The sequence below is a fragment of the Carassius auratus genome, unplaced genomic scaffold (assembly GCF_003368295.1).
Source record: "Carassius auratus strain Wakin unplaced genomic scaffold, ASM336829v1 scaf_tig00001155, whole genome shotgun sequence".
NCBI lineage: Eukaryota > Metazoa > Chordata > Actinopteri > Cypriniformes > Cyprinidae > Carassius > Carassius auratus.
The window spans coordinates 833932-849242 of record NW_020523344.1 but is presented as its reverse complement, the minus strand read 5'-3'; the positions used below and the strand labels follow the sequence as shown (position 1 = coordinate 849242).

The 15311-nt window shown below is 35.3% G+C and overlaps 2 protein-coding genes across 2 annotated transcripts; one reads left to right on the top strand and one right to left on the bottom strand.

The window, feature by feature from the left end:
• The first annotated feature begins 2250 nt into the window (after positions 1-2250).
• Positions 2251-8562, top strand: serinc3 (serine incorporator 3). Its single transcript, XM_026242268.1, has 10 exons — positions 2251-2458; positions 3474-3635; positions 3843-4036; positions 4193-4272; positions 5613-5750; positions 6076-6245; positions 6404-6494; positions 6691-6892; positions 7632-7859; positions 7995-8562. The coding sequence occupies exons 1-10, from the start codon at positions 2426-2428 to the stop codon at positions 8131-8133; spliced, it is 1437 nt and encodes a 478-aa protein (XP_026098053.1). The 5' UTR covers positions 2251-2425; the 3' UTR covers positions 8134-8562.
• Positions 8563-9111: 549 nt separating this feature from the next.
• On the bottom strand, positions 9112-10968 carry tp53rk (TP53 regulating kinase). The gene is made up of 2 exons (XM_026242266.1): positions 10684-10968; positions 9112-10018 (listed from the first exon to the last, which is right to left on the bottom strand). Exons 1-2 carry the CDS (start codon positions 10910-10912, stop codon positions 9534-9536), a joined length of 714 nt encoding a protein of 237 aa, XP_026098051.1. The 5' UTR covers positions 10913-10968; the 3' UTR covers positions 9112-9533.
• Positions 10969-15311: the final 4343 nt, after the last annotated feature.

The following is a 15311-nucleotide window of genomic DNA, read 5'->3' as shown; positions in this document are numbered from 1 at the left end:
TACGTAATTTAATAACAAATGAATGTAACTATTATCTATTAAAGTTACTAAGAATTTTTTATTTATTATAGTTACATAAGAAAATGTTAAAGGTTATGAAAGGGGTTGGATCTGAATATATTCTGTAAAAAGCTAGGATATGTTATATGCTTATTTGCCTGTTTTTGATGTGCATGATGCCTCCTACTGTTTAAAGGCCATTTAGTAAAGTGATGCAATTCTGACATTAACCCTGCCTGCATAACATTTTTGAAAATGATTAACAGTTAAAAACATTCATTTGAAATTTAGAAAGATTATCAAATATAATCGGTTACCAGTTAAAATGCCATAAATATCAAACAATTTTTAGAGAAAATCCTTGCTGTCTATGGATTCTCATAGAGCTCTCAGATTTCATCAAAAATATCTTAATTTGTGTTCCAAAGATTAACGAAGGTCTTATGGGTTCGAAATGACATGAGGGTGAGTAATTAATGACAGAATTTTAATTTTGTGAACTAATCCCTGAGCACTAATTTTATTTTATCGCAATCGTAGAAAATTCTGTTATAATCAATGGATCTCTCTACACTGCACAAATGTATTGTATTTACTGTACATCGTGTCTACACTTTGTGGTTATAATGAGAGGATTAGCTTTCAGAATTCAGGACTGAAGAAAAACTCCAGAGTTTTGAGCAGACAGTGGATTCGGATGAACTGAAACACCCCTGAATGGCCTCTGCATGCGTTTAAGAAATCAACAGGTACATCTGTGATTGACTACAATGTAAAACACATTGTAATTAGAAACCATTGAAGCTAGACAGATACGCACTACTAGAGTCTGCCACTTATTTTCATTTGTTTATTTATGTCTATTTTGTTATTAAAGATATTAGCTGGTTCCCACTTCCTACTTCCCTGAGTCTTAAACTTTAAATCACTCTGTGGTGACCCATTTTTTAAGTCTCACAAACCACCAGAGGGCCATGACCCAGGGTATGATAAGCACTTGCTCGAAACCGCAGCTACTCGCTCCATCATAGACATTCATACTCCAGATTTTATTATTGCTGAATAGAATATATACAGGATAAAGTGTATTTCCAGCTGCATTCTGTGTAGTGATATTTACTGTACCTACATGTACTTCCTAATGAACCTAAAACTGATCTCTGTCTGTGTGTAGATCCATATCACACACAACAATCAGGTTAATATGATCCTGCTAAATCACTGGGATGCTTCCCCAAGTAAAACTGAAACTTGAAGATCACAGCTCAGAAGATAAAGGTGATGAGAAATGAGAATATATTTTAGAACATTATACCTTTTGTAATTTAACACTGTATATTGTACTATAATAGTAAAGATTTATAAGATCTTTTTTTTCTTGCCTTCATTGCACTAGGGTTGTGTTTAGCTTTACTGCTAATTGGTTTGGCACATAGATTATGTATTTTCTGTTAGTTAAGACTCATTTTACAAAAGTAGTCCAAGTATCTGACACAAGTGAGTTTATAATTGGTAAATCATTATAACAAGGCTGTATACATTACCATCTGCACATGTAACTTGTTAAAAAATACTTTATGTATAGTGAAATAATGCATCTTTTCAGATATTTTTTTCATCATGTTTGATGTTAGACAATGATAATGTCAGTTCTTCATTATGCTGTCACGTTCTTGTTAATAAAAATGAATAGGTAGTTCTTGTTAACTGTTGTGTAATGTTTAAGTACACACATCCTTGTAGCAGTGAAACTGATACATTTATTAAATAATCATACCGTTTATTTACAATATATTATCCACTGAATTGTTCTCTTTCTATAACTCTGGTGTTTTCAGTGGTGTCTGAAATCTCAGTGCATTATTCAAATGTAGTGAAAAATGTGTTTAATAACCAGCGGCTGCATAATTTGACATTACTGTGACAGTTGTGAAGAAGATTGTAATTAGCATATTTTAAATATGATTCCACTTTATTTGTACTAAATAAATCCATAAATTAAAATTTATTTTTAAATTTTGCTAGAATATTAACGAGGTCATTAACAATCTTCCTGGAGCATTCAGAAAGAAAGAGTAGTTAATATTCATGAGCTAAGCTTTTCAGGGGTTTTCTACCTGTTTAGTTTTTCAAGGGACGTCTCTCTTCCAGCCAATCAATGAGGTCTGTTTGGAAAACGTCACGGAGCGTCATTAATATGAATGATGTTTGGTCACGTGACGGATCTCGCCTGTCACTCCAGAACTCAAATACAGGCGGATCGGACCTGACACCTGCATTAAGGACATCAAGGATAATATTCTGCATGCTGTGTTAATTTCTAAGGGATCGCTCCTGTTTTTATTTATTTTATTTATTTTATTCTTAATTGACTCGTTATTAACACTAACAGGAGATTAGAGCTATTGTGTCTCTCGCTGAAAGTATGGGTGCTGTGTCAGGGACCCTGGCGAGTTGGGTAAGTCAATTTGCATTTTTATGTAGTACTATAAATTGACATTTTGTTCAGATTGTAATATAATGAAACTTTCCATGAATCAAATAAATGTGATTAATGTGTAATGAAAGCAGGACAGGTCAAGAGAATCAGCTGTTACTTACGCTCCTGCTTAACAGGATTAAATTGTTTCCTCTGACAGTCAGCAGCCGGGCGCTTCACTTACGTCACGTCAACTGCGTCTACAGGGTATATAGAAAGGTTAAAAATGCTATTTAATAAAGACGAGTAATTGAGAGTAATATTAACAACAGATAAAATCTACAGAATAATATTAAACAGGTAAATTATTGAGAATTTTATTAAACTTATGTAACAGCCTACTTTGGTTTTGCACACTTATTGTAGTGGTTCTCCATCATGCTCTGTAGTTCAGCACTGCACACACTGGATGAGTGTGTCAGACAATAGAGACCATGCTTGACAGACACTATTCAGGATATAATTAATATTATTAAACATGCGAATTATACGTGTTCTACATTTTATTATTCTGTATATAAAACAAGTCTATAAAGAATATTCTGGAGATTACTAAGCACATGCTGCTCTATATATTTAAATATATATATATATATATATATATATATATATATATATATATATATATATATATATATATATATATATATATATATTTATTTAATTTATTTCTGGTGTACTCTACCGTTGGCCATAATAACATCAAGCACATGGTTAAGTTTGCATGCGTTGTGAACATCGCTTCTCAAGGTGACAGTAGTATTAAGTTGTTTACGACAGACTGAGCTCAGATCTCACATCAGCTGCTTTAATTCATTAACATCTGCTGCTGCTGGAGAAAGTAAGTCTAACGGTCTTATTAATATCTGTCAATTCTGAATCCTGCGTGCACCCTTCAGCCAATATCCTCTTGATTTGTCTTTTTTAAAAATCATTCTTCTTTATAAAAGCGCTCCAGATGGAAATGTTTCTTCTTCTTGTTTTTTTTCTTAAGGTTTGTTGCCTTTGCTGCCATGCAGGATGTTTTAGGTGCAGATGCTGCCCACAGATCAAGAAGTCTATCGTAACCCGAATCATGTATGCCTTCATCCTTTTGCTTGGGACCATCATTGCCTGTGTCATGTTGTCACCTGGTGTTGAACAACAGCTTAAAAGAGTAAGAATGAATTATTCTAAAGCGTTAGTAGAGTTTGAAATAATCCATAAGTCAAGTAATGTAGACCAAATGGGATTTTATATTGTGTTGAAATGATTCGATTTTTGTCTCTGCTACTGTGATAAAATCCTGTTTGTAGTTCATTTGAAAGTTGAATACATTTTTATTTATTTTTTTGCTGAAAGGATCTGAATTCTTCATTCTTAGATCCCTGGTTTCTGTAATGGAGGAGCAGGATCCAGTATACCAGGAATTGAGGCTAATGTTCAGTGTGAGATTTTTCTCGGCTATAAGGCTGTGTACCGGGTTTGTTGTGGCATGAGTTTGTTCTTTCTCATGTTCTCCCTTCTCACCATCAATGTGAAGAACAGCCGAGATCCCAGAGCTGCCATTCACAATGGGTTAGTCCATTAAAATGATGCGGACCCGTTTTCTGTTTTTCTGATTTGATTTACAATATGTATAATCTGTTTATTGCTAAACCACAGTTTGTGGAAGAAATACTATAGAATTTGGTCATTTTATGAAATTAGTGAGACATCTCTATATTTCATTAGGTTCTGGATTGTCAAGATTGCAGTCATGGTTGCTGTCACTGTTGGTGCCTTCTATATTCCCGAGGAGCCTTTTACCCGAAGTAAGAATTGAACTCATTTTATAAATCTGATCTGATTGGTTGGCAATTATACAAAGCTACTGTAAATTGAATGTTTTTGTTATTGTTTTTGATATGTCATGAATACAATGTTTAAGTTGATATCTGTCATATATCAGATATCACTGCAATAGGAGATAGTTTATTAGAAGTCACTCTTGTTTCTGTGATTGTCTATGCTCTGCAAATAATTTTTTCAGGTGAATCTTTTTCAAAGATGAGACTCCATGTCAATAATAATTTTAAAGTTTTTGTGGAAATCGTTTATTTGGCAACTGACCCTTTGCTAAGTCTCAGCTGGAAGGGGCAGTGTCTTTTGATCATTTTCGAAACACAAATGAAGATTTATTTAATATTTTTTATGAAATAGGAAGTTATTAGAAAACATCACAAAATTAATATCTGAGTGGTTTAATCCAAGTCTTCTGAACAGAAACACTCGCTTTATAAGATGCTTCAGGGAAGCACTTTTGTTCACCATATGTGTGTTAATCAATGTTTGTAATGTTCAAATTAATTACGTTCTTTATATAAAGCAATGGAGTCTCTTCAGAGGACTTGAATTAAACTAAAAAATTTTTTTTTTTTTATCATTTTGTAAAAATGATGAAAATTTTGTTTGCGTGGACTTTCAGTGAATGGACTACAATGTGTTCTGAAGATGAGCATAAGTCAGTTACACTAGGTGAGAAAATGATGACAGATTATTAATTTAATTATTAATTAGTTTAAATCATTGCATGCTGTCATTTAAAATATATGTCAGCCCTCATTCCTAAATACACATGTATAGCAACAGTAAAGACATTAATTGTCCTAAGATAAATTATTGTTACAAAACATTTAAATATTGATTTAGGTTATGATGAGGTGTACAGATGACTTGTAGGTAGTAGTATATTATATGATAACTAAAGAGCTCAGAGTATAGTGAGTGTTATGGATGTTTTTGGACCGGATCTGATCACTTGACTCTTTTCACTGTGATAAGTATCTTAATGATGTTAGTGTGAGGCTCAGTTCAGCACAAATCACACACTACATGTTGTTAATGGGAGTAAGCAACCAAACAACCTTTCTAACTATTTTAACTTAAATATTGTTTGAGCAATTTGTGCTTGCAGAGGATTTTTATTTAACATTTTTATTCAGTTTATTATTAATAATGTAATAAATGATCAAGCATTGCTTGAGCATCACCTCTAGGGATATTTCTTTCTAGTTTTAGGAGGCCTTCATGAATCGTACAGTATGTTCTTCATTCTTTATGCCCAGCTTAGTTTCTGCTTGAAAGAAATCTGAGTTAATGTCTTTTTCTTTAGTGTGCTTTATTGTGGGAAGCTGTGGAGCATTTTTCTTTATTCTGATTCAGCTGGTCTTGCTTATTGACTTTGCCCACTCGTGGAACGAATCCTGGCTTGATAAAATGGAAAAAGAAAACAGAAAGAGGTGGTATATAGGTAGGTAAATATGTTACGTGTGTAAAAAATAAAAACAATCAATGAAAAAAGCTTATTTATTCAGTTTTCAGATGATATATATACATATATTCATATTCACATAATTTATATTATATATAAATATATAAAAAAAATTAACATATATTTTCTTAAATATATACATGCACGGGTGTGTATTTATATCAAAATAATAAATATGCACAGTACACATGCATATACTGTGTGAACAAAAACATTTACTTTGGATGTGATTAATCCCGATTAATCATTTGACAGCACTAATATTAATATGTATGTTGAGTAATTTAATGCTCCTTCTTTCTAGCCTTGCTGTCAGTAACAGGACTGAACTATATTCTGTCCCTCACGGCTGCAGTTCTCTGCTATAACATCTACACTCAGACAGAAGGATGCATGCTTAACAAGTTCTTCATCTGCTTCAACATGTTATTATGTGTCGTAGCTTCTGCTCTCTCTGTACTGCCCAGAATTCAGGTATTTAGCCAAGAGAATGTGTTTTCTCTGAGACATTTGCCATACAGTATAAACATAACTAAGCCATGCAGTTTTAACTGTATTTCATGTTTAGTGTTAGTTAATCAGTTATGGTCCTTTAGTGATTTGTAGTCCAAAGAGACTGTGTGTAATTCTAGGAATACCAGCCCAGATCTGGACTTCTTCAGTCATCCGTTATGACTTTGTACACCATGTACCTCACCTGGTCAGCCATGACCAATGAGCCAGGTTAGCAGCTTCACAAAGCTTTTATTCATTTAATCGGTCTTCTTTCTTAGCTAAATTAGACCATATGACTTAGTTGATATTCAGGATGTTTGATCTTGCTTTTACCTTGTGGCTTTCAATTAGCTTGGAATTTTTTTTTCAGAGGTTCTTCATTTGAAGATCTGTTGTTTTGTTTTTGTCCATCCCTCATCTCCAGACCGCACATGCAACCCAAGACTGATCAGCATCTTCCAGCAGATCACGTCCTCCACAGTCGCACCGCTGGAGGTCGAGAACCAGACGGCCACCATCATTGTAGACACAGAGGAAACGCTGCCAACTGCCCCGTATCTGCAGTGGTGGGACGCTCAAAGCATCGTCGGATTGGCCATTTTTGTTCTCTGCATTTTGTATTCAAGGTACAATACTTTACTGTGGTATATGCAGTCGTTGTCTGGCACTCTTTTTTCTTATGGCCACTGACAGTGAGGTGTGCCACGGTCCTTAAACTTCACGATAACATTATGTATAGTGGAAATGTCTTTGGAGATGTGCTTGTAGCCTCGAGATTGTCCATGCTTGGCTATGATCTTGTGCCTCTTTCCTTTGTCTGTTCTTGTTGTGGTTAAAACAGTGACACAAAACAGGAAAAGTATTATTTATTTTATTTTTTTAGTTGAATTTGATCTTTGTTTTGTAAGCTCTTAACCAATGTGAAAAGATATGCTTCAAATTAAATGATTTGTTACTACTTTTAGAAGGTGCCAATAATATTGTTTGGCTTCATTCATTCAGTCAGCTACACACCAAAGACATGTGGATGCCAGAAAATGCTTTAATTTAAATTGTGAATTATTTGAAAGAAAAAAAATGCAAAGGAACCACTTCTAAACTCTGGACATACTTGAATAAATGTACATTATTTACCTTTACCATAATTTTTTTAATGAGTAAGTTGCATAATGGATTTGTTTTTGTTTTATTAACTTGTAAAGCATGCATGGGAATATGTACAAGCTTTTGACTGGTGGTTTTAAATAGATGAATAAACATCCCTGAAGACATTATATTGAACACAACACATGTATCCGGATGGGGCATACTAAAGTTCTAATGCTAATGCCATTTTGAATGCTTATGCATTTTGTCCCCTCACAGTATACGCTCTTCCAACACCAGTCAAGTTAATAAACTAACCTTAGCAGCTAAAGATAGCACAGTTGTGGATGAAAGCTACACAGTGAGTCTTGAGACAGCAGAAGACGTCACAACATCAATTGTGGAGGACAACGAAAGAGACACTGTTCAGTACAGCTACGCTTTCTTTCACTTCATGCTGTTCCTGGCGTCTCTCTACATCATGATGACTCTCACCAACTGGTACAGGTGTGTGCATTTCCCAATGATCACTAAGAAGAATTCTTTTAACGTTTTGAATAGAAAAGTAGAAACACAAGCAACAGCAGGCACTGTGTATAATTATATTTAAAGCAGTAAGATTGATTTTTATTGTCCAACCAGTCCTGATGCAGACTATGATGCCATGACGAGCAAGTGGACGTCAGTGTGGGTGAAGATCTCCTCCAGCTGGGTCTGTCTGTCATTATACACCTGGAGTCTGGTCGCTCCGATGATTCTCACCAACAGAGACTTCACCTAGACGCACTTCTGCAGAACACCTTTTAAAATAAAAGGTTTTTCTATTTCATTGCTATGAAAATCGTTAAAAACTATTATTTTTTAAAGAGCCTTGATGCTATTATAAAAATACTGTTTGCTTTTTGTTCCTATTTATTTGAGTTTTAATGGATTTTATTTTTGGACCATTTTGCCTAATAACCTCAGCATGTGTTAGGATGTTCTCTGTGCCATCGGTTGAAATGACAATGTATGTTATATTTCCTCCATGTCTGCTTACTGCTTTAGATAAAACTTTTTAAATTTTTATTATGGTGTGTTTATACTTGTGATTTATGCTGAAACAGTGTTTTATCTCTGTTGATCAGGCAAAACATACCGATCTTTCTATTTTTTTGTATCTGTTTTTTGTTTTGTATAAAAAATGCTTTATTTTCATCATAAAATCAAGGAATACAGTGACAAAAAGCATTATTTCTGATCATCAAGGATGCAAATATATTTTGGTTATTATCAAATATGTCTTATTTTTGTATAACCAGGGAAATTATTGTATTATATATACAATGAATTAATTAACATTAATATATTTACTTTGTTTGGAGATCACTTAAACTGAAAACAATTATAATTGCATGTTTTTGTCATTGATTTTATATCATCACATCAGCCCTACCTCCATAACTACAACTCGTCCTTCTCACCTAATGCTGGTCTGATGTTCCCGGATTCTCAAGCAGAAGGATGCAATGCAATGTCCGTTGCAATTTCTTTGACTAATATTAATCCTTAATTTTGATTTCGGAGTTTTTGTTGTTGATGAAGCTTAAAGAAGAACCCGACTGAACCTGGTTTCTGCATCTCCATCTTTTTTCACTCTTCTTTATACGATCTGTGTGTTATAAAGCACTACTGTATATTAATGATGCTAATTTGACTTGACAATCAGTCAAGATTGTCCAATGCAAAGATTGTTAAATGCACATTACAAAAGCAAAACTTGAATGCATTTTTTTATTGGTTTCATTCGCAAGTCTTCAAATCACTCTGAATATGATGATTTACATGTTTAACATCAAATACATTTTTAATACGGCCCCAAAAATTCAATTGCCATTTTATGGCAATTAGTATTAAATATATTGGACTATAGATGAAATGGTATTAATTCAAAATTGATCAGGTGGGCCAGACATCAGCAGGTATCAATGGATTTCCAAGTGCATTTGCGTTATGAATCCACACTGAATGGGAGAATCTGAGATTGAATCATTCATTACCTTATGTTCAGTGCATCAAAAAACCCTACACATTCATGTCCTACAAAGATGACTACATTTCCAACATCAAAGTACTGCTCTAAACTCATAGCAAATCCTGTGTAAACCTATTCCAATGCCAGAACACACTCTGTAATGCAATTCATCCCACCATAGACCTCTTCCGTCCTCTCAGTCGAACTTCATCCAGTTTCTTGATGACCGCAGGTGACTTTTTGGATGAAGCAGTGTAACTTTTCAGAAGTCTCTCAAACAAAGTCTCCGTTTTGGGATGAGTGCTGAGAAAAGCTTTCTCCAACACGTACAGATCAACTCCTTTGTCTTCTGGTAGAGCAGAAATGTAACTCAACCCAAAGTCAATCAGAACCAGCTTCATGTTGTGGTCTTCAGCTCCACTGACCAGAAGCATGTTGGAGGTGGTGAGATCACCGTGGATGACATCTTCATCGTGCATCTGCGCCAGGATTTCACCGATCTTGTCTACTAGAGTCTGGAGATGCTGTGGGTTTTGTTCTGATGCTTGAGCCGATGCGATGTGGTCTCTTACTGACACGGAGTGAATAATATCCTCCAAGAAGATACAATGAGTGGTGTAGTCAACAAAATAAACAACGGGTGCGTTGATACCTGGGACAAAGGAAAGTCATAGATCACTGAGAGATGTTAATTACATTTAAATTTGTTCAATTAGCAGATTATTGTGTTTGCACTCATAATGCAGCGTGATGGAAAAAAATTGTCAAACCCTTTAAAATGAACTATGAGGAAAATAGGTGTTTAAAAATATTTTTATTGAAGCCTCTTATTGAAAATTCTGTCATGAACTCTCACCATGAAGTTGTTCCAAACCTGTTCTTTTTTGATGAAAAAATACTGGTAACCAAAAAGTTGATGTTAGCCAATAGAAATTAATTTTCACATCATTTTCTCCATAATTTACATTCTCCACCAGTTACCTACACTCTTCTTCAAAATAACTTATTTTGCGTTCAACATCTAAAATTCTTGCAAGTTTGGAACTTGAGGGTGAGTAAATAATGACTATTTTAATTTCCAAATAAGTTACTAATATTTTAACTCCAATTGCAATCGTGGTTAAGGTTAGGTTGTTCTTTCTTTAGTTTATTATTTAAATAGTGTGCAGTCTTTGATTAGTCAACTACATTTGCATTGATTGTCTTGATTGACATTTATCGAGTCTGCATGATTAAACCTATTCTCGTTGTTGTGAATATGTGAGCATATGCTGACTGAAGTGAGGAGGATATATATTAAGGTGGTTGTGCACTGACCTGCTCTCCTGCATCGCAGGATGGATCGCACCTCCTGCGTGGTTCTGCGGCGCGTCAGTTTCTCGTCGACTTCAGGGTGGCGATATAATTTTGTGAATCGCTCTTTAATAACCACGGACCGACCCAGAAACGTCCCTCGATATACACGGGCTTCAGCGCCCTGTTTAATCATCTGTGCCTCCTTTAAATACGACGGTACACCCGCTTTTACGGAGTCTGAGTGGGCCATGTTTCAGTCTGACCTTATGACATGAGGCCACGTGCTCTTCCGGGGGAAAAATAATTCTGCTTACGCGTCTTCTTTTGTTAGATACACAAGCGCATACCGCCACCTACCGTTCTAACTTTATCCTATCCATAATCGTTTTTTAACTCTCTTACTGTGTTTCCCCACATTTTAGTATCGTTAGTAGGCTATATTCATTGTCCTTTAAAAAGACATAAACACTAATTTATCACCCAAACTCCCATTAGATATGGTGTATTTGTTAGACTGCACTACACAATAATCAGTCTTCTGTCTTCCAGATGCTGTAGGATTACTCTGATGGCACAGATGTTTAGTGATTTAGAATTTTTGCAGCTGTGTCGTAATTTAGTCTTTTCGAATATTCGAATTTGAATATTTTAGACTGATTCCGTGAAATAGGTGCCTTTTGCGTCCCTAAAAAATAATCAGTTGCTTTAACAAAAAAATTAAATGTGTCTTTAAAAAAACGTAATGTTACTATAGATCAGGTAATCACACACACACACATATATATATATATATATATATATATATATATATATATATATATATATATATATATATATATATATATATATATATATAATTATTTTCTTCTTAGAAATATAATTAATTTTATCTATGTCCCCTAATGTCCTGTTACTAACACCAAAACTCCCCTATAAAATAATATAAAATAATGGTACAACCCAGAAGTGACATTATTTCATGGAGGTGACATAATTTAGAGCAAGTGGTTTCCACAGTGTAAGCAAGGGTAAGTTTCTCTGTTCTTAAATATTCTATTTTTCATGTTTTATCAGGGTTGTTAGAGAGGGGTCGGCATACAACATCAATCCTGTTACCATTTTTTAAGTGTACATATAAACCATTATTTATTAATCCTGATATTACCAAAATCTAGAAGTAGTAACCTTTCAGATTACATACCATGTGCCTTTCTGACAGAGACCTGTTAGCTAGAAATTAGCATATTAGCATCAAATCATCAGTGCTGACTCCTGTTACTATACCAGAGCAATAGGGGGCATAGAGTCTAGCCCAGCTGCATAACTAGATCATAGATAGTGCATTTGTTTCTTACAGGGGAAAACATTCAAATGCAATTTAAGGATTAGGACAACAACTCAGGGACATAGACATTTATAAAGGTTATTTTGTGTGTTATTGAGCTAAAACCAGCCACATATGAGTCAGCAACATATGAGCATCATATTTTATTTGTATACAATTGTGAGTTTTTACATGTTAAATACTAAGTCCATGATTAAGTTTGAAGTTTTTACATCCAATTTCTTTTGAAATTCCTTTCCTTTGTTTGAGGTTTTTACCTTCAACATGGCTGTTCTCAGGATTTATATACTACAAAAAATGTCATACTTACAAGAAACAATCAGTTTTTAAAAGAACTTACTCTTGTTATGTCCTGTGGATGAATTTTTTGTTGTTGTTGTAGTATTTCAAGTTCTGTGAGGACAGGACTGCTATTTAGAAACATCAACTGCAGATTATTTACAGCTAATGAGAAACTCACTCAAGTGATCTGCTCTAATGAAACCAGTAGTCATTGTGACAGCGTTCTGAATGAAGCGGACAGTCTCAATGATTAGGACGACTAGACAACTAAACAACAGCTGTTTATGTTTTTGTTTTGGAAATAGATCATATTCCCGGTCGAGACAGACTTGTTGCGTATTTGACGAGCCAGCGTCTGTAAATTCTGTTAAGTATGGGTAAGTGTCAGACCTGTTCGATGCTTATTTTTGTTTTAGCATGTAATTTTCAAAATAAAAAAATGAAGTATTTTAATTGATTGTTTGTAGCCTGTTATAGAAATAGTCATTGTGATATTGTTGTAGGCTGCTTGAACAACATGCATAAATAATTTATTATTATTATACGTAATATGCAGTTAATAGTTTATGGCCTTATGTATGTTTTCTGAAATATGACTTTTCTACTTTTGAACCATTTGTATAGTTTTAAGTTGCCGAGTGTTCTGAAAACCTGACCCATCTTTCAGGATGATCTACCCTCACTATGTTAAGAGTGAAGTTAGAGTTGTAGGTTAGTGAAGCCTCATAAAAATATGCTACCCATGGTGGCAGCACATCCTGCCCAAAGAGATGTGCTACTTACATTTTTAACACATTTATCGGATGGCAGTACATGTTGTAATTTTATACATGACATTTTAACCTGCTCTGGATCCTGAGCAGATCAGAACATCAAGAAAAGTTCTGGTTCACCGTATACTCTTATTAAAAGGTTCAAAAGGGGGATTTTGTAGCAATGCAATAGAAGAACCATTTGGGTTCCACAAAGAACCTTTCTGTTAGGAGTTCTTATAATAAATTTTTTTAGTGCTAATAATATAAAAAATCTCAAGAATCCCTTCGTGCAGTGAAGGTTTCATATATGTTAAAGTTTCTTCACAGAATCATAGATACTAATAAGGAACCTTTATTTTTGTAAGTCAAGTCAAAGTCATCTTTATTTATATAGCGCTTGTAACAATACAGATTGTGTCAAAGCAACTGAACAACATTAAATAGGAAAACAGTGTGTCAATAATGCAAAATGACAATGGTAAACACTAATTATTCAGTAAGAGGCAGTTCATCATTGAATTCAAGGATGTCATAATGTAGCTCAGTTATCTGTGCAATCAAGTCAACGATATCACTGGAAATGAAGTGTCCCAAAGTAAGTAAGCCAGAGCCAAAACTCCATCGGTGACAGAATGGAGAAAAAACATTGGGAGAAACCAGGCTCATGTTGGGGGCCAGTTCTCCTCTGACCAGACGAAACCAGGAGTTCAATTCCAGGCTGCAGCAAAGTCAGATTGTGCAGAAGAATCATCTGTTTCCTGTGGTCTTGTTCCAGTGGTCGTCTGAGACAAGGTCTTGTGGATCTGTCTCTAGGGCTCATCTAGTTCTGGTCTCCGCTGTCTATCAGGGATGTAGAGGTCCTTTCTAGGTGCTGATCCACCATCTGATCTGGACACAGACTGGATCTGGTGGCTACGGTGACCTCGGAACAAGAGAGAAACAGACTAATATTAGCGTAGATGCCATTCTTCTAACGATGTATGTAATGAAGTAGCCTACATCGGGTGTTATGGGAAGTGTTCCCGGTTCCGGTTTACCTAATTAATGCAGCCTAAAAATACCATAACCGATTTGGATATTAAAAGCATACTAGTGTGTAATGTGTAAGCCAGGTTAAAGAGATGGGTCTTTAATCTAGATTTAAACTGCAAGAGTGTGTCTGCCTCCCGATCAATGTTAGGTAGGTTATTCCAGAGTTTTGGCACTAAATAGGAAAAGGATCTGTCGCCCGCAGTTGATTTTGATATTCTAGGTATTATCAAATTGCCAGAGTTTTATGAATGCAGCGGACGTGGAGGAGTATAAGAGCAGGCCATCCCAGCTGCAAAGTTATCTTCTGTGTTATTTGTGTGCTACTTTCTCTTTTCTAGGTCGCTCTGTCCTGGTGCTCACTATCACTGCGTCCACTTTTGGACGGCCTAATGTTCGGCCATGAGCTCGGAATAATATCCGGAGCTCTGCCGCAGCTTCGAGCTCAGTTCTTTCTGGGTTGTGTCCAGCAGGAAGCCGTGGTTAGCGCTCTTCTGATCAGATCATTGTCAGCATCTGTGATTAATGGCTGGCTGGCTGATTGATGGTCATGACAGGAAGACATCCAGTAATCTCCACATCCTGGGAGGCACCATTATCTCTTTTTTGGCACTGGTGGTTGGTGTAGGGCCATCATTAGTTTTGCAGTGAGCATTACTTCCATGAGCTGCATCTTTGTCTCGGAGAAGGTTTCTCCCGACACAGAGGGTTGATGGTTACCCTGTACGAAGGTGGAAATACAGTTGGGAACTTGTTGCGCACTCAACTATGCTTTCTCTGGTGTCCAAGCAGGATGGAGGTACGTGTTTGGACTTGCTATTATACCATCTCTCATGCAGTTGGTGTCCACTACGATTTTCCTTTGGAGTAAAGCAGTTTGGTCAGAAAGAACTGGAATAGTAATGGACTCTGACTTGTGCTGATGCAATTCAGCAATATCTGACAACATCAAGCCAGTGCATCAAAATCTGAGGAATTCTATATCAGAGAGTTCATTTGACAAGCACAACAACATGAAGCAGAAAGTTATGAAACCCTCTGCTGACCATCAATACGGAATCAATCTGTTCTCTGGATAATTTTGTTCATTGTTTTAATGATAATGGCTATCTATTTCTGAAACTACTCAACTATGATTCATATGAATGGTTCACATGCATGTTTTATTTACAAGTGATAAATCTCTATGAAATCTTGAAATACTTTTGTAATTATGATTTGGAATAAGTATAGGCTAC

Bases quoted from the DNA above. Each gene is read 5' to 3' on its own strand.
- serinc3 (XM_026242268.1), top strand. From the start codon at position 2,426: ATGGGTGCTGTGTCAGGGACCCTGGCGAGTTGG. The intron at 2,459-3,473 runs GTAAGTCAATTT...TTTTTTCTTAAG, and splicing joins CAGGGACCCTGGCGAGTTGG to GTTTGTTGCCTTTGCTGCCA. The intron at 4,273-5,612 runs GTAAGAATTGAA...CTTTTTCTTTAG, and splicing joins CGAGGAGCCTTTTACCCGAA to TGTGCTTTATTGTGGGAAGC.
- tp53rk (XM_026242266.1), bottom strand. From the start codon at position 10,912: ATGGCCCACTCAGACTCCGTAAAAGCGGGTGTACCGTCGTATTTAAAG. The intron at 10,019-10,683 runs GTCAGTGCACAA...CCTTTGTCCCAG, and splicing joins CCTGCGATGCAGGAGAGCAG to GTATCAACGCACCCGTTGTT.